This window comes from Rutidosis leptorrhynchoides, chromosome 3 (genome assembly GCF_046630445.1).
Source record: "Rutidosis leptorrhynchoides isolate AG116_Rl617_1_P2 chromosome 3, CSIRO_AGI_Rlap_v1, whole genome shotgun sequence".
Lineage (NCBI taxonomy): Eukaryota > Viridiplantae > Streptophyta > Magnoliopsida > Asterales > Asteraceae > Rutidosis > Rutidosis leptorrhynchoides.
Window position 1 is genome coordinate 525,262,583 of NC_092335.1, and position 19,777 is coordinate 525,282,359.

At 34.1% G+C, this 19,777-nt stretch overlaps 1 protein-coding gene and 1 pseudogene across 2 annotated transcripts; both read right to left on the bottom strand.

Moving 5' to 3' along the window:
* Positions 1-2,235: 2,235 nt before the first annotated feature.
* On the bottom strand, positions 2,236-8,302 carry LOC139901895 (disease resistance protein RPV1-like; annotated as a pseudogene).
* Positions 8,303-14,389: 6,087 nt separating this feature from the next.
* Positions 14,390-19,319, bottom strand: LOC139898342 (uncharacterized). 2 transcript variants are annotated; one of them, XM_071881073.1, is made up of 11 exons: positions 19,016-19,319; positions 18,182-18,225; positions 17,783-17,863; positions 17,448-17,554; positions 17,164-17,265; positions 16,018-16,092; positions 15,871-15,940; positions 15,588-15,689; positions 15,281-15,389; positions 14,988-15,050; positions 14,390-14,807 (listed from the first exon to the last, which is right to left on the bottom strand). In XM_071881073.1, exons 1-11 carry the CDS (start codon positions 19,215-19,217, stop codon positions 14,713-14,715), a joined length of 1,050 nt encoding a protein of 349 aa, XP_071737174.1. In that variant the 5' UTR covers positions 19,218-19,319; the 3' UTR covers positions 14,390-14,712. The 2 variants fall into 2 exon arrangements, with proteins under 2 accessions (XP_071737174.1, XP_071737175.1); XM_071881074.1 differs by having other exon boundaries at positions 14,392-14,807; positions 17,164-17,255; positions 17,447-17,554.
* Between the last annotated feature and the right edge of the window lie 458 nt (positions 19,320-19,777).

Genomic DNA, 19,777 nt, shown 5'->3' on the forward strand with positions numbered 1-19,777 from the left:
ACATTCATCAAATTAGAAACGATAAACAACCACCAACCACTCATACTTGAAAACAAATGTTGCTGGAAGAAATCCTTGACAATAAACTACTTGGAGAATAAGATCCAACAGAATCAGAATTGAAGTCTTGATATAACAAATTAAAAAACCATTTGCTGAATGAACTAAATAAATGGCTCCAAATAAACAGTAATACACAATCGAACTCGAAAATCAAAGTTACCAAATGAATCAATACTCACCGGGGTTTTGGTCGGAATTATCAGACGAGTTCACTGGGGGGAAAAAATAGCGGCAGATGGTGGTACACGCGCCTTCACGCGCCGGCGCGTGGGAGTCAGTCAGCGGTGGATGGCGGCGCGTGGTGTTAGTGTGGTGGCCGGAAATTCAATTAATTTTGAGGGTTTGCAATTTGGCACTCTCTGAGTTGATTGGTGGTGGTGGTGAGACTCGAAAATCACTCTCCGGGGTGATTTGATGTAGCAGCAGCGATAGTGATTGTACTCACAAGGGTACACTTATGAACTCAACTCTTTAGGCACTCACAGGGTGCTCTGAACTACTGATTACGTACAGGTATGCTCTGATACCATGTAATCAGAGAATAAGAACAAGAGAGAACGTACTTACAGTTGAGAGAATTTTCTTTTCTTATTTTCTGTGTATTTTTCTCATCATCCTCAGCTATACATAAGAATATATATATAGATACAAAGTGTGGGCTAGAGGAAGGGTAAGAGATAACCCTGGAAGATTCTAGCCTTAACAATATTAAATGCACAACAACTACTAACTGTATCTTAACAATTGTAAAATTTAGTAAGAAAGGCAGGTGTTCTTAACCACGGGTCCTTTCCGGGGCTTTCGTCTTTTTTCCTTTCCAGTTGGTCCTCCTTTTTCTTTTCGATGGAAGGTGGAAGCATCCCGATCGGTGTAGAGCAAATCGAACGAGTTGGTATCAAAGCAATCAATCTAACATATCATAATTCTGATTAGTTGGGACTCTCCCATGTTTGGGTTTTGACAACGTATCTTTATTTTAATCAATTAGGTCTCTTATACGTTACGATTTTGATATTCTATGTCAAAAAGGAAGGGAAAAAAATGTTCATCCGAACACTGTTCATCCACACACTATTCACCCGTCAGGATTTACTGTTCATCTGTAAAAAAAGTAGTGAGTTTTTTCGTTTCAATGACCGGTGATAGGGATAACTGGAATAATGATCTCGCTGTCATGCTTAGGGTAATCGAAAAAATGAAAGCCATTCTTAGGAAGTTCCTCACTCGAGGAGAACGTACAAATGAAGACTTTGACATGTAACCTGTTGAAATTGAATACGCATTGGTCCTCGAAGATGATGAAATTTATGAGGAAAACGATAATGATGATGCATTAGAAGATGATTCTCTTCCCATTTGCATGCCGGACAAAGTTAATGATATTAAATCGGGTGACTCATTCGGGACAACTTCTGATTTCAGCAATAGTGCTACCGCCATCAAGGGCTCAAGACTCAAAAATTTCAGAACCGCAAATTCTTTAGGTTCAAGGGGTACAATGTCCTTTGTTGCTACCACAACGGCAGGGCTTGCGTCAGCCAATGGTAGGGGTATTAGTAGCGTTAGAGACCGCCACGGGTGTTGTTTACGGAGCATATATGGTTACAACTTGTAAGTACATGCTAAACTAAATATGAGATAAACTAGGATAACTAAGCTACCTCTTACAACAATACAAAAGATATACATTGACCAACAAGTCATATCCTTAACAAAAAGCTGTTTTCAAAAGTTTTGTTAGCCGTAAAAGCTTTAGGAAAAAGCTATTGCTATAGATGATCGGAAGATTAAATTTCAAACTGTTCTTTAAAAAAAGTTAATTTCCTACATACGAGATATTAATTTTTTTTCTTCACTTTTAGTGAAAAAGTAAAGGTAAGCTCCATTACTATTTTCGTGTAGACCTGGTCGGAATATGTTTGTGTCTTAAGGACAGATTTAACTCATTTCACTTGTCAACTAGGTTAAATGGTGTATAATTACCTTTGTTTCCAATTTGTTAACTAAAGATGTGGCAGCTGGTTCCCTTTTCTCTTCAGCCAAGCTTTTTGTAAGCTCCAGAGTCTTATTGATGCCTGATGATTCAGATAAGTCCACTGCCTGTTGGTTGAAAAGCTTTTTAAGTTTTGAGGAAAGACATAAAGTTTCTCCACAACAAAACAGTGAATATTTTTAATCCGCCAAACTTATTTTCTTATATACCTCTAGTTCGGAATTACTAAACCCAGACGTAACCCCTGATCTGGTTGTCTCCCCAAGTATGCTTGAAGTGAACCCCACAGTTTTATCGGCAAAAGATGAACTAGAAATCTCTGCAATCTTTTTTGACAAAGAACATAGCAAAATAAAATTTAAAAAAAAAAAACAGATTATCTGAAATTCTTAAATAATAAATTCATTTCATAAAGAAGTATTATGCATAACATTTGCCGTTACAGGATAATGGATGATGCATCTGACGCTTTTCAGTTCTGTATATGATTGATATGATTGTCGAGGTCGACCAGCCATTCTCCATCCTCGTACCTCTGTGACAGTGTGTGGTATCACGATTATTATTATTATTTATTTATTTATTTCTTTTTTGCAGTTTAGATTTATTTTTGCAATACCCAAAAATAGAAATTTGAAAGAGGTGGATACCTGTATCATCAATGCTATCACCAGCTATTTTACCTAACCACCCAGGAGTCAGTCTGCCCACCTCCATTAACTTATGGAAATCACGGCGACAAAGATAGTATGATCCGTTGCTTAGTTTAAATCCGGACAAAGTTCCTATCCATCCCACTTTATTTTCATTCATCTCATCTGCTTCATCATCATCGGTGTACACCAGGCTAGCACCACATTCGAGCACTTCCAACCCACTCATGACAACAACAGACACAGTAACTTCATCTCCAACGTCCAATAAGTTCCCAATTGGCCAATAGCTTAACCATATACAAACTTCACCCGAATCAGGTTTGCCAAATACTCTGGGGTTGTAAATCAAATCACCTCCGTTGTTCATAGTGATTTTAGCAAACCAAGCCCAATCTTCGATGAATATTTTATATCTTAGAATAACATTTAATCCTAAGAGACGACGAGTAACTGGACAAGTAGGCACGTCGAAAGACACGGACGTGGATTGTGACGTATACTCGGGAACCAGGTTTGGATGCTTTATGTCTGGCAGAGATGTACTCATTATGTCATATTCATATAACATCTGTGCCACACAACCAAAGAACTTCATTCATTAGTTGACACACTATAAGAAGTACCCATCTAGGTAGCCTAATGTTCCTATACGTGTGTGTATATATACACGTTCATATATACATATACTTTTTTTTTAAAAGGTGAGATTTTATTAATAAACCAAAAACGGCTCTCTAGCAAGGAGCTAGAAGATCATCACAATGGGCATAGCCAAGAGTTCCAATTAGAAACAAAATATATAAGCCAAGAATTCCAATTAGAAACATATATACATATACTATATGTATATCTATATGCGTATATATATATATATATATATATATATATATATATATATATATATATACACATATGTAGTGAAATGATCTGGTGAGAATTATTTAAAGGTGAGAACTGCAAGAGCCAAATACTAACGGACAAACTAAGGAAAAATAAAAAAAAATGAACTTTTTCCTGGTTATGAAAAGAGAATTCATACTTTATCTTAGAAAACATATTATTATTTTGCGACGTAGACTGAGCCTGCATGACACGTAGACTCGGTGTGTAGTGTGTGGCATGTAGGCTTGGTGGCATGCAGACCCTGTCTGCATGACAGTTAAGCTCAGTCTGTGCATGCCACGCTTGGCTCAAAAAAATTCTTTTTAAAAAATATATGAAAAAGATTTTTATCAAAAAATATATAAAAAAATGAATTCTTTATTCGCCAGTCCTATTCCGTTGGTCTGTTAGTCTGTCAATTAGTAACCTTCTGTTTCTCAGAGTTCTCACCCTTACTAAGTTCTCACAACATCCCTACATGTAGGCTCAGTATGTTTATGCATGTGTTTGAGAGAGGGATCAAAAACCTGAAGAGAGCAACTTCTGCCTTTAAAGAGCTCATAATCACCAACAAGACACACTTCATGATTTTGATATTCTTTTAACCAATTCATGTATCCCAAATCAGCTTCATCAAGTTTAGCCACCAGCAACAATTTAAATAGGCCTTCAACTTCGCATAAATTAGAGCAGCCTTCATAGCCAAACTTTTGCAATGTAAATCGACCTGATTCGAAAGTAATTTCCTTTATTGAAATACAGTTATATATATCCAATTCTGCAAGTGTACTTGGCAGACATAGAAGTCTTTCGAGTCTTGCGCAATTTCTTAAGTCAAGAACCCGCAGATTTTCAAGACCATTGTATCTAGGCAGCACTTCAAATAGGCCGTTCCCCAAATTTATGTATTGCAGAGATTTTTGATTAACGAAAGTCAGAGAAAAAAAATCGGTGCATTCAAGATTGCAGTCGTCGAGAAATAGTTGCTGTAGAAAATGTGGCAAGTGAAAAGATGGCTCTTGTGTACTTCCTCCACCGGATGTTGAAGCGTTAAGCTCAGCTAATGCGTATACGAGTTCCTATTACAAATGTTTTTACACCCTGTCATGTGTAATAAAGAAAGTTTTGTAAGGTTTCGAATGTTCCTACACACACGAAACAAACTATGACAGTTCCAGAGTATCAAAGTCTCAAAGATTAGGTATCCGATCAATGCTGCGAATTTCTAAAAGATCGTGTGAGTCCTTAAAATTTAAATACTTGAGTGATTGAAGAACCTGTTACAATAATAACAGAATATATTTAGTCTAGTACCATAATGAGAACAGTGAATGACTGAAATTGCATACCGTGGGTGGTTCGAACTCTTTCAAGCGGCTATAGCTCATATCTAAAGCAACCAAATTCGATTTGTGAATGAATAAGTCAGTGGCTACGGTGCTTTTGCTGAATCCAACCCAGCAGAGCCATATTAAATGTTCAGATAAATCCCTGTAAGAACCAGTGAGTTCAACATAATTGAGCTTCAGCAATTTCAGTTGATCCATCTGCTGAAGTGAATCGCTTGAAAGCTGTTCAGTACGAGAAACGAAACAGAATCGGGACGTGCAAAGTATTAGAGAATATGTTGTAGAGATTATTTAGTAATTATATTTAGTTAATATTTATATTTATGTATATCAGTGTGAGTTTAATTTTATTTCCAATTAAATTGGGTTACTTTTTCATCTAATATTCACGATTAAAGATAATGGACTACATGCTTTTCATTATTCAACAGAGATGCAAAAGATACTAGACAGATTTGTAAAATGAAAATCAGTATTCAACTTTCAAGTGCAAATATTTCTATCAGATTTAAAATACCCAATTCTATTCCTTCGATGCTAATTTATATAAACGATTTCGTCGAGATCTCGCAGAGAGGAAAAAAAAATTATACTAGTAAAATCAATAAATTTTATATGCAAAAAGGACCCTTTTATATTCGAAAGAAATTGACTCAAATTTTAGAGTATGAGTCTCAATTGCTAGGTATAACTATGATATAAAGTACGCCATACCTCCTGTAATTCTTCTTTTCTACGTCCCTCTTTCAAAAGCATTTCAATGTCAAGAGCTAGACCTTCTATTTTCGTTGAACTCTAAACAGAATCACAACGTAAAATAACAAGTCTTAGATCAAGCTGGATCGGCTGAAACAGAAAGTAAGCTAAAACATACACGTACAAAGCATCTTATATACCTTTTTTCTTCTCAGAATGTCGTAAGAGTCCTTATTACGCCAAATTCTGCTGCGCTCGGCAAGTATACGTGATTCACGATCCACTAAGTTTCTCCCCATTTCTTGAAGCAATCCGTGCATCATCAGTTTTTTTTCTGGAGTGACATACAGAAAGCATCTCTCAGTGAGGTTTTGGATCTTTGATTTGGCATTGTCATCATGCTCCAATATGTTAACCACATAATCCATATGTTCACCAACAAAGAAACATGCAATATGCAAAAACAACTCTTGTTCTAAGGAAGATAGCGAATCATAGCTCCTTTTGAGTACCACATAAATATCCCGATGAATTTCTTTCCCAAGTGATCTCACTTCACTTTCCCAAACCGCAATGGTTTTTTTTGTGAAAACGATGAACCCAACACTTCAAGCGCCAGCGGATTTCCTTTACAATAATCTACTACTTGTTGCGCAAGAACCTCATAACCATCTTTAGGAGTTTTTGAATGAAAGGCATTAAGACTAAAAAGCTCTAATTCTTCGTTATTAACCAGTGACGGCATTTTGTGCATTTTGTAGCTCTTGGAATTCGATATTAACCAATTACATATAGAAATATTAGTCGTCGTTATTATTATCTTGCTCTCTTTGTTCATATTCCCCAATCCGAGTAACTTGTCCAACTGACCAACGTTAACAATATCGTCAAGAAGAATAAGTGCTTTTGTGGTTTTCAAGAGCACTTCAATCTGAACTGTACCCTGAAAAACATTTGGTACTATTATGTCCTTTCGCTGTGAAATATCACTGAAAAGTTGTTTTTGTAGTTTAACCATTTCATATGGTTCATGTTGGTTTTTACATCTAGCTCCAATATATTCGACAATACTATAACTATCAAAATTTTGACGATACAGATCGACAATATACCGAGCCAATGTTGACTTGCCACTGCCAGGCATGCCATAAATCACAAAAAAATCTTCTTTGGAATCTTTTAACCCCGAATCGAATATCTTTTTATGCCAAGCATCTATCCCTACTACATTTTTTGGAATACGAATTTGTTCCCGATTAAGTCTCTTATAAATGGCGTCAACAACCTCTGGTATAAATTCAGTCTCTGGCCTGTAAGAGCAAACTAACAAGTTCAGCTAGTGAAGTTTCCGAGTTGTTTGAACCACTAACCAATAAATGGTTAAATTTGATTACGTTAATATATATATACACACACACACACATACCAATTTATAATTCGAACCACATATTATTTGATGTATATACCAACTCGGTATAAAGTAATAAACCTCTCTGTTTAAAAAAGATGAACCCCGACCAAAACAAAAAACAACCTAATTACAACTTGATATTAGACCATATATAATGGGGCAGCACCCAATACCTCTCACGCCCCAAAAAACTAGGTGGCATCCCACTTGTCAAGGCCCTGACGCCCCTGACGCCCATAACGGGGCGTCACCCGTGACGCTTTGGGGGCGTCAGTCAAGAATCTGACGGAAAAAAAGGTAGGCGTCACCAATCAGATTTCTCCATTAATTTTTATATATTTTTAAATTATATATTTTATACCCAACCTCCAATAATATTTTACCACATCATCCATCACAAATTTAACACTCCCCATTAAAAAATTTCATTTCTTAACATTGCCACATCACCACATTTGCCTTTGACATCAAAGTGAGGGTTATATATGGTCTTAGCAAAAGGCAATTGGCCCAAAAGACCTATTTTATAATTTGTTACCCTGTCCAACCTCCTACTTTTGTGATTGATTGATTGAAACTATCCAATATCAAATGATTATATGATAAAATAAATGAACTTATATATAATATAATATATAATATATAATATATAATATATAATAAAAATAAAAGGAATGGTATTATAGTTATCAATGTTAGCGTCCTTAAAATGCAATTTTCTAATATGAAAATATTGATTCGCAAGTTTATGTGCCCACCTGTTTGAAGCAACCATGCCGATGACACTGCTAACCTCCGTAAGGGCTGCCTTCCACCTGTCAACGTTCTCATTTGTCCACCGACTGGAGGGTTTGGCAGCAATCTTGAAAGTTCCCCGGTGTTTACGAACATCTGAAGGATCAACATGATAAAAAACCGGTAAAACAAAATGATTGATATCTATCCTTCTCCGTTGATCAAGGATCAACGAGAGCTAATCAAGGCACCATGTTGAAGTTGCATAATTTTTAGACAACACGATTATTGAAGTTTTAGATGCTTTGATTGCGCTCTCAATTTCTGGCTTCAAGTTTTCGCCTCTTTCGGCATCGTCACTGTCTCTAAAATTAAGAATTCCTGCTTGCTTCAACGCATGATTGAGATGATCAGTAAAAGAATAACGAGTATCTTCGCCACTAAAGCTCAGAAATACATCATAGATGCTACATTTGGCCCTAGGATGAGCTATGTTACTAGAGGATGAAGAAGCCATTTAAAATTAAATGTAAAGATCTATGAAGATGAAAATATTAAGAACTCAAATGTCAACTATATGATCAAAAGTCTAAAGTCTTGTAATAACCTACCCCTGTTATCACCAATCAATTATTTTAATAGAGTTTTTAATCTAATCAGAATAATGTGAGCTAACATGATTTAAAAAATCATATTCAACTTTAAACCTATTTATTTATTATGTATTCCAAAGAAGAAAAAAAGCAAAAAACAAAAAAAAAAAAAAAAAATATGATGTTGGCAACGATTAATAATGTGGTAAAATTAGGGCTTTTGTTATTCCCCCAATTTTATGCATTTAACAAGCCTGTGAACATAAATGAAATTAGGGCTTTTTCCCCCAATTCCTATAAATTTAATTTGAGTAGTGTTTACTTGTCTGATGATTCATCATACAACTTAATTATTAATAATTATATAAGGAAAATCATTAAGGAAACTTCACTTACGTTTTGAAAAGGCTAACGAATTTGTATACGATGGATTTTACCTTTTGCTATCCAATTTGATTGAATACGTTATATGATGAAATTGCTTGAAATTTTTTTTTTCCTTCTTGTTCTTGACATTTGAATGATTTGGGGAAAATTTTTAGAGGAGAAAATAAGCTTATAGGTTGACATAGTTTTTAGGTTTTCCGGTGGGTTTGAGATGACGGTGTAAGGGTTGCGTTGAGTGATCGATGGGTTTTGATGCTGGAGGGACTGAGGGTGTGGTGGGTTTACTGACGCTTGTTCTCGAGTTTTTTTTAAAGGAAAGGAATGTGATGGAAAGTAAGGCTTTGTTACATAGTTTAATTTTGAAGAGAAAAGAATTGAAATGAAAGGAAAATAAAAAGAACAAGTGTTCCCAAATTTTATGTTGAATAGAATCGGAAGGAAATGAGATGATTATTATGTCTAATTTCTCCTCCTATATTTACTTTCATATTAGAAAGATCCACTCCCCTCCCTTTCATCCCCTTCACTTCATTTCATTTCTTTCATTTTAAAACTCTGGAACAGAGCCTAAAAAAGATAATAATGATAGAAAGGAATGTAATATAAAATAAATTGTGTGTATTCTCGAGTTAGAAGGAAATTGAAAGAAAAGATAGAAAATTAATTGCAAATTATTAGTTAAAAATTAAGTTAAAGAAATAAAAAGTAATGTATATATTAATATCCTTTGTAGATCTGGCAAAAGATCACAATTATAATTGGTGAAAATAACAACAATTACATTTTCTCAAATAGTCGTATATACTTTTTATATTTACTCCTCGTAGTGCAAACCAATAAGAAGAAGGAAGGAACCAACGAAGCAGTGCTTCAGTGGTACCAGTCACCTGTGAACCCTGGACCCACGAGAATATACCCTTTGCCAAATATGGGGTGCAGGTTCGAATCCCTCCGGGGGCGATATTCGGCCTGCAAGTTCTCGCTGGATACTGGGAGGAGGTGTCTTACACGGTATACTTAGCCCTTACTGGGTGGGCGGTATAGGTGCCAAAGGCACACGGGGTCAGGGTTTCCCCGCCAGATTAAACCTTTTGCCAAATAAGAAGAAGGAACGAATAGTATTTGGAAGAAGAAAAAAACAGAGTGTGGATGAAGATTTATAAATATTATTCAAACATAGTTGAGTTCGAATTAGAAGAAGGAACCATTTTAAAAGTTTGTTGTAGTATCGGCTAATCATGTGTTTCGAGCTGTTTATGCATCTTAGTAATGGGTGTGACCATGTGTTCTCTGATGTACATATACAACTAAATCAATATAAATATTTGCTTCTTAAAAAAATGAAAATATTGTTGTGGTGTTCACGAGAATATAATATATTGTTAATTGTTAATTATACACATACATAATGTGGTTTCCTTCACAATCCGCTCAAAAATGGGCGGAAAAAATTATTGATAAAAAATTAAATACAATCCACTCTTCTCCATTCCTCTCCACTCCTTTCCTTCTAATAAAAAAACTCGAGAATCACTTTTTATTACTTTTTCACTGTTTTCTTTTCCTTTCCACTATAAAAAAAACTAGAGAATGCAGCCTGAGTGAAAAGTAAAATTGGAGGGAGATTTAGAGGTCTCATTGTTTAGAATCTAAGGCTGTGTTCAAAAGTTGTATTTTGGGAAGAAAGGGAATGAAGTGATAAGAAAATTTAAAAGTTTAGTGTTGTTGAGTTTTAAGTTGGAGAGAAATGAAACGAAGAGAAGTGATGATTTAGTGCAATTTTTTTTCATATGCTTCGTTTCAAATTAAAATGATCCAACTCTCTTCCCCTTCATTTCCCTTCATCTCAATTCATTTTTTTCCTAAAATAACTCTGGAACACAGCCTAAATCTATCTATATCTATATAGTTATATAAAGCTTTAAAATGATGATATCATCATTAAACTAATTATTCTTTAATTTTTATAATGATGATATTATAATTATATATTAATTTAATTAAAAAATAATACGAAATTTTTTATAAAAAGAAATACTAATATCTCCTAAATTGTAATTTTAGTTTTTAAAAAAATATAAAAAACATTTATTATTACTAATTATTATTAGTATTATTATTATTATTATTATTATTATTATTATTATTATTATTATTATTATTATTATTATTATTATTATTATTATTATTATTTATTATTATTGAAAATATAAATACTCAACTTTGAACGAACTTTATTATTATTATTATTATTTACTTTTATTATAATAATTATAATTATTATATTATTAATATTCAAATTCAAATATGAATTCCTTTTACGAAACTAATTACGTTACATATTTATGCGAAAATACATGACTCAATATATTTTTAAAAACAATGAAAAGTTTCTTAGTCAAACGGGTCATTAAAATAAATGACTTTAACATTTACATTCACTTAATAACTAAAACATGTCATTAATTTGTTTCGTTTAAACAAACCCGTGATTTCACGGGTCATTTTACTAGTTATAATTATAACATTTTACTAAACTAGTTTATAACTAGCGCCGGTATTTTATGATACATGACTCTGAAAAAATATTTTTAATAAATTATTTATTTATGTTAATGATATAAGTAATAGTAGTGCAATATATGTGCATAATAAAATCGACAAATATCAAGAACATTAAAATTAGGCACACAAAGTAAATGACTATGAATTTAGGGGTGTGCACCATTTGGTTTCAAACCGAATAGACTGAATATCTAATCGAATCCAAACCAAAAAAAACGAATTTTTTAAACGATTTTTGGATCGATCGAAACCGAATTCGTAATTCGGTTTTGAAAATTTTAAATTCGGTTAACCAAAAACTGAATTAAAAATCGAATTCAAATTAATAAATATAAAATATAATATTTATATTATATTATATTTGATGTATTAATTTTATTTTTATTAAACAATAAACATGTTATATACCCCGTATACTTAAATTAATTCCACAATCGTTATTCCTAACTTATGTTGGTCTGCACATAACACATAATGTTTGTAATCATATTTTGTCATAATTAAATCATTAATTATGTAGGGGGCTCAACAACATCCATATATGTGGTGTAGCTACCACCATGGTTGCAAAACTCGGATGACTCGGCCGAGTTATCGGCGATAACTTGGAAAAAAAATTTCAAACGAAAAATCGGTGTCCAACTCGCTCAATTACTCGGTCAACGCCGATCAACGCCAGTCAAAAGCGTCGGAAAACTCAGATCTTGCCTGAAATATTTAAAGAGAATGAAGGTGAACAAGAAAAAGAAGAGGAGAGAAGAAAGGAAGCAAGTGAAACCTATCTTTGATACATATAAAGGACACAAACGAGCAATTAGTACCATCATATATAGGCCCGATGGTCGATTGGTGGTATCGGGAGGACTTACAGCTGGAAACGAGATTTACAGTTGGAAACTTTTAGGGTTTATAGTCTCGATGGTCGATTGGTGGTATCTTGTACCGACTTTATTATAAAGAGTATATATTTTTTATATTTTAATACTTTCTTTTTCTTTTATTAAATGACAATAATAGCCTCTCAACTTTTAACAAACTTTAATAACAAGGACAAATTTGATAATCACTCTTGAACCTTTAACAAAATGACAATAACAGTCCCCGTTATTTATATATTATCAAAATATATATACTTATATAAAAAAGTCAACGAGAGTCAACATCCGAGTTCTCTCCCGAGTTCTCCCCGAGTCGCCGAAAACTCCTCAAAAACCTCCTGCCGAGTTCTCCCCGAGTCGTGAGTTTTACAACCTTGGCTACCACTGAGTCATTTAGATGCATTTCGTGTATCGATGGTAATGAACAAGAAAAAAGGGAACAATTACTTTCTTCTAGTAACTTTTTATTTCTTTCACAATTTTCGATTATGATTTGAACAATTGAAAGACTTTGGCAATTCATATCATAATAGTGAGTTGATAATTCATATCATAATAGCTAGTTCGTAGTTGTAGATATGTTTCATTATGTATTCCGCCTTGCGACGTCTAGTTTATAATCTTTCTTAGTATCAATAAATAAATTATCATGCTTTACAACTAAAAGAAAAAATTTACTTGGGTGGTCAATGTGTTTTACCTCTAATTTCACGCGAAGTCCTTATGTTTTTTTACTTGGGTTGTCACCAAAAGGTTGCAGAAATCGGTTCTCGGGGAGTTCTCGGCGGGGTCTCCAAAACGAGAACTCGGAGTACTCGGGGAGAACTCGGGGAGTTATCGGCGGTTGACTTTCATTGACTTTTGAGATTTTATGGAGTTTTTTCTGAGATTTGACCGATTTTACCGAGATTTGACCGATTTTTCTGAGATTTGACCGATTTTTCTGAGATTTGACCGATTTTTCCGAGATTTGACCCATTTTTTGGGAGATTTGACCGATTTTTGGTCGTTGACCGATTTCAAAACGAGTTCTCGCCAGGAATTAAATTCCGAGTTCTCGCTGAGTTCTCCCGATTTTTGCAACCATGGTTGTCACTATGATTTACTAATGTTACCCAAGGGCCCCTGACGCTAAGAGACGTTAAAAAAGTCTGTTAAGTGAATACTTTGGTGGTCGCTGATGCTAACAGACGTTAATCGTTTCGGTTACATGTTTCGGTTCCGCAATTCAGTTTTGCGTTTCGGTTCCGCGTTTTGGTTTTCACGTTTCATTTTTTGCGTTTCATGTTCCACCTTTTAATTTCGCGTCTCAGTTTCCCGTTTTAGTTTCTCGTTCAATTTTGCGTTTCGGTTTTCATGTTTCATTTTTTCGTGTTTCGTTTTCGCGTTTCGGATCCATCTTTCAATTCCACATTTCGATTCCGCCTTTCGGTTTAGCGTTTCAGTTTCGCGTTTCATGTTGGAAAGGCGAGATGGAAACGCGGAACGAAAATGTGAACCGAAACGCGGAACGAAAATGTGAACCGAAACGCGGAACGAAAACGTGAACCGAAACGCGGAATGAAAACGCAAACCGAAACGCGGAATGAAAACGCAAACCGAAACGCGGAAACCAAAACGCGGAACTAAAAGGGAAACGTGATCTGAAACGCGAAACCGAAACGCGGAACTGGAGAAACGCGAAATTGAAACACAAAACTCAATCACGAATACGAAACGCAAAATCGAAACACGAAACAGAAACGCCAAACTGAAACGCGTAACTGCAACGCCAAAAATGAAACGTGAAAACCGAAAAGGGAATTGAAATACGTAGTCGAAACGTGGAACCGAAAAGCGAAACCGTAACGCGAAAACCGAAGCGCGAAAATGAAACGTGAAAACCGAAACACGAAACCGGACCGAAACGCGAAATCGAAACGCGGAAACGAAACGATTATCGTCTGTTTGCGTCAGGGACCACCCACGCAACTTTGATAAATGAAAGTGACCACCCAAGTTTAAAAAAAATACAAAGGGATTCTACGTATATTTGGGGTAAATCACATGGACCACGGAAGTATTTCTTTTTCTTAAGAAAATAAAAACCTATGTTTGTAGTTTTTTAATTCAAAAACATGTCTAAATCCTAGCAATTAACCTGTAAAATTTAAAATAATAAATTCGTAAGAAAAGATGAATTCGTCGTAAATGTTGGTGAGAAGTCGCCAATACCGGCACTGGTGGTGAGATGGTTGCATATTTATAATGGTAACAAGTAACTGATTGTGGTTAAATTACATACCAGTCTACAACAACACAGGTGCACAAAACAAGTCTATTTTATACGACACCTCTAATAGACTCAAAGCTCGTAGTTATTCTACAGGTAACATAAATTTATGGCTCGTTTGTGATCATACAGACCGAATCCAGGCGATAGATATATCGTTGGTCAGTGACTCGGCGTAGTTGGTTGTTTTCAAGCTCAAAAGGTTGTGGATAGGTTTCAGTGTGCGATCCAACTAGACACCATTGGTATGCTGTTTGGCAATCAAAAATCCTTTTAGGCTAGTATTCTTCTCTTCAACATTCCTAAATGCGACTCTGCGCCCATGGCCTGCCACAGTTAACATATAAATAAATGCTTTAATTTAATGTGAAGTTTTTAATTAATGTCGTTTAACTCTCATTTAGGCTTCTGTTGTTTTTACTTCAAAAATGATGCGTCACACATCACCCGAGATACCAACTATATGCACTTTTTTTCAAAGATGATTATCAGTTATGGATCACCTACCTGGTAATATCCACTCGAAATCCAGCTCAAGTAACATAGCAACACTATCCAACTGTATTGACACTGAAAATTAAAGATAAAATTAGCCTAGTGCATACTGTTAACATAACATTCTTAAAAAAGGTTCGTAATCGGTCATGTAGCTACTCGCTATTAGCAAGTTTCGGATGTAATCATATATCTGCAATTATAGTCATTTAATAAATCTAATGTAACAACTTTCCTGTTTCGTCTAAACCACGTCTACGTTACTTTACGGATTTTCAGAATAAGTAAAGTTTAAATGTATGTACCTGAATAAAAATTGTACTTCTCGGAAATGTACAGCTCAGATTCCTCCAGTGCCAGGTGATCTCCTGTGAAAAGCACCTTTAAGGGCTTGTAATACAAGCAGACTGATCCCTGTTTTTTTTTTTTTTTTTTTTTTTTTTACAACACATACAAAGCATCAATTGCTTGTACTGTTCAGGGAAAATACTATTAAATAACTAGTAAAAAAAACATACAGCTAAATATCAATGTTTTTAAGAATATAACGAATATAAATATAAATGCTTGTAAAAAAAAAACAAAAAACAAAAAATCAACTTGTTTACTCACTTCAGTGTGGCCTGGGGTGTGTATAAGCTGAATATCATCACCGAGACTCCATGGTCCCGATCCCTTAAGCTTAATTTCTACATCGTTGGTCAACACATTGACCTAATAATAATAAGAAATAACATATTACATATTCGATCTGATCTATATTTATATATTCATTAAAGAAAACTCTACAATTGTCACAATGAAATCAGAAACATTAGAAAGTTCAATAAACCTGAAACAATATAATGTGACACTGAAATTAACTTTAGTTATATTATATTATGTTTCTTCATACCTCAGTTGAGTGAAGAACCCTTTCACAACGTAAACGTTCTGACCATTTCTTGTGATCTGCCACATCATCTCTGATTCAAAAGAGAAGTCAAAATAGTAGCATACAATACTAAAAGAATTAAATAGTAGTTAAACTGCATCATCGTACTTGTGAGTGAGAAACATGTGTCGAGCTCCGCCCATCTTCTCGATGTTGCAAGCCAGCTTTTCTGTATACCTAGGACTGCAATATATTTATATTTATATTATAATAAATAAATTTTCTGAGCAAATTTGTTTTGACGAAAAAAATCCAATTCTTGATGTGCTTGTTTGTCATACATCCTAAAATTTATAAAGGTGGCAAGATGGGCGTGTTAGGTAACGGGTCTGGTTGACCTGAAACAGTTTCTGACCTTTATTATTTTTGAACTAATTAAGTAGCGCGTCAATGAATATAGAAAAGCAATTGTTACAATAACAACACTGATCATTGCAAAATCAGATTTATATATTACTAGTGAAATGACCCGTGGAAACACGGGTTTGTTTAAACGAAACAGTTTAATGATATGTTTTAGGTATTAAGTGAATGTAAATGTTAAAGTTATTTAGTTTATTGCCCCGTGGAATCACGGATTCCGACTAAAAAACTTGTCGTTGATTTTACAAACATAAAGTTCGCTCAAAGTTGAATATTATATTTATATATTTTTAATAATAATAAGAATTATTAATAATGCCGAGTTGACCAATGAAGCACACCATCAATCCTTGGCTATGCCAAATTGTTCAAAAAGGGAGTGTGACTAGAGGGTGCGCATAATGCGCAATTCACCTGGTACCAGGTCTCGCGCTCGGGGGGCTTGATTACCCGAGGTTTTACCTTCTATGGGGGAGCCAATGTGCTCGTTCATAGGAGGGTTCCCTTGCTTACCCAAAAAAAAAAAAAAGAATTATTAATAATGATAAATGCCTTTAAATTTTTTAGAAAAATAAAATTACAATTTAGGAGAAATTAATATTTCCTTTTATAAAAGATTTTGTATTATTTTTTTAATTAAATTAATATATAATTATGACATCATCATTATGAAAAGTAAAGGGTAATTTAGCTTAATGATGATGTCATCATTTTAGAGGTTTATTAGACTATATAGATAGATCAACTACTTTCATTTGTACATCTATATCCCTTGGTTTTCCCCATCTGACCCATTATTAGAAATAGATTTACAACCAAATTGACTCGGTCAAAAGTAAATGGGTCAAAACTGCCACCTCTGATTTATTAGGATTTATATGGTTAGAGGACCTGTCAATAAGAATGTTCCCTTCAGGATGAACAATCAAATAAGACGCCGCTCCATATGATTTATGAGAATGATAACCACAATGATACACCCCCTGAAAGCACCGATTTTAGGTCAGCATTGACACCACAAAGTAAACCATGGTTTCGATAAAAAAAAATCTTATAAATTGTCCGAATTTCACTGTAACAATGTTGTTGAGTCAACAGTTATCATTGCTAAACCAAATAAAAATATGATATATCCCAAAACACGGTGATGCAGTTTTAAAAGAAAATGAATTACAGGAATTTTCTCCTCGTCAATGGGTATTGGAAACGTTTTTTGAACTTCTAGAATATCATGAACGGGCTTCTCGGTACTGATCGAGCTCGTCGGACATGATAATAACGCCTGCAAGAAAACGCGATAAGAATATTTCTGCAGTCCCAATAGATTCTTAGATTTTAAAAATTGCAAGACCTAGAATAATCTAACCAAGATGATTGATCTCACAACAGATGACTACATACATAATTATAAAATATGTTTTTACATACAAATAAACAAAATATGTTTTCATTCTTTATTACTTTACTTATATAGCTCAAAAGAATTTGGAAATTGTATATCACATATTACCTGAAGAGCCTTAAGACGTTCGTCTTGACAGCTTGGCTGCTTTGAAACAGCAGACATACCATCAACACGGGTGAAGATTTCCTGAATTATCAAATAAACTTATCATTATTCTGAGAAAACCGTTTACCGTCAATTTCTACCAACTTATATATCAAAATATAAAATGTAGTGAACACCGTATGCAAACCGCATATAACTAAAGGATTATAAGTAATGCCTCTTCATTCACATTTTAGCACTTTATGTCTCCTGAGCGAATTTTGATGGAAACAGGATGTTATAATACCACAAATATCTCTTCCAATATTTTTAGTTGCGTAGAAAAAGTTACGTTGACGCGAAATGATCATAATCTATTATGATAAATGAAGATCAGAAAAAACATAAATTATGACTTACCGGGGCCATCCAACGACAGGTATCACAATCAATGCATGTATGATCTGAAAATTAAAGAAGGCACCGGCTTGATTATATGTTCCAAAATATTTCGGAATGGGCATGCGCTTAACTAAACTATTATTTAATCTAGGATATTGCTAATGACATCCCCTAAGATTGTCGTTAAAGTGCATAAAATAATCGTACAATTCAAAAGGTGTCGTTTTAAAGTCAGTAAGTAACCGTTCAGTACAACAGTTTAAAGCACACTAATGAAATCTATTACTATAGTATACAATATTACTTTAAAGTAGTCATACAGTTCATTCTATAAATTTTTTTTTTTTTTTAGAAACAGCAACGAATTTTTTAAGATCTCAAAATACTATCAAAGATTGCATTAAGCATGAACCATCTTCACAACTCACTTCTAATTCAAAGTATTACTGTTGTTACCACTCCAATACTTATTGAATATCTGAATACTACATATCTCCTCTGCAAATGGAACCTAAATTTGAAGTATTTCACAAGCATAAAGTTCATTTTTATGTATAAATTATAGTAATAACAAATGGAGTAATCACACTAACTAGTTTTTTTATTAATAGAAGAAAAAGTCGGTTATTTGGACATAAATGAGGAAACTATAAAAGATGGTTGGATAATTTCAATCTGATTAGTCCAAAATCAATAGTATGTATTCCATTTATCACGATTCTAACATGAATATTGAAGTTTCAGTTATAGCTAAATGTCTGGTTTTAAATAATAAATTAAGAACAGGTGCATATTATTAATTAAGAGAAGTTAAAAAGGGGGAAAAAAAAAAAAAAAAAAAAACAAACAAACCAACGAAGAACTCTCCATCAACGTTTTCCGGACGTGGCTTCTTCCTTATTGAACCTTGAATTTGTAAGTTCTGACTTTGACTTTGACTTTTAATTTTGAGGATTGATTTTGATGGGTAACAGTGCCATGGTTTCGATGGTGATGGTGATGTAAAACGATGGTTGTGGTTTGGGAGGAAGCCTAAGTGTGTCGCCGTTGCCATTGATTGCAGTGCGTGCTTGCTTGCTTGCTTTTGGGTTTTGTTACTGATTGCACGTGCTATGTAGATCTCTAGTACTTTTGTTTGACTCTTGCCTTTTTTATCCTTTTTCGTAGAATTTTAAAATATAAATAGAAATAGATCGATAGATAAAGATGTATAGGTGTTGGTGTTTGTTGCTCCACTTTTGAATGACATACGACGTTAGAGTGCTATTAAGCACCTATCAATTTTAAATAGAAATAGATCGATAGATAAATATGTATAGGTGTTGGTGTTTGTTGCTCCACTTTTGAATGACATACGATGTTAGAGTGCTATTAAGCACCTATCAATTTCATTTTTAACAACGAGATTGGAATTACTGAGGAGTTCCTATCACCCGATCATATTTGTTTCACGTCATGTAGTCATGCTTGAGAAGCACTCGCTGAACAACTGTCAAATGACACAGTGACGGATCTTGGACACAATTCTTGAGAGGGTCAATCTTAGATATAATTTTCGAAAATACGAAGAATATTTTTATAAATTAAATAGCTTATTAGATATAAAACAAATAG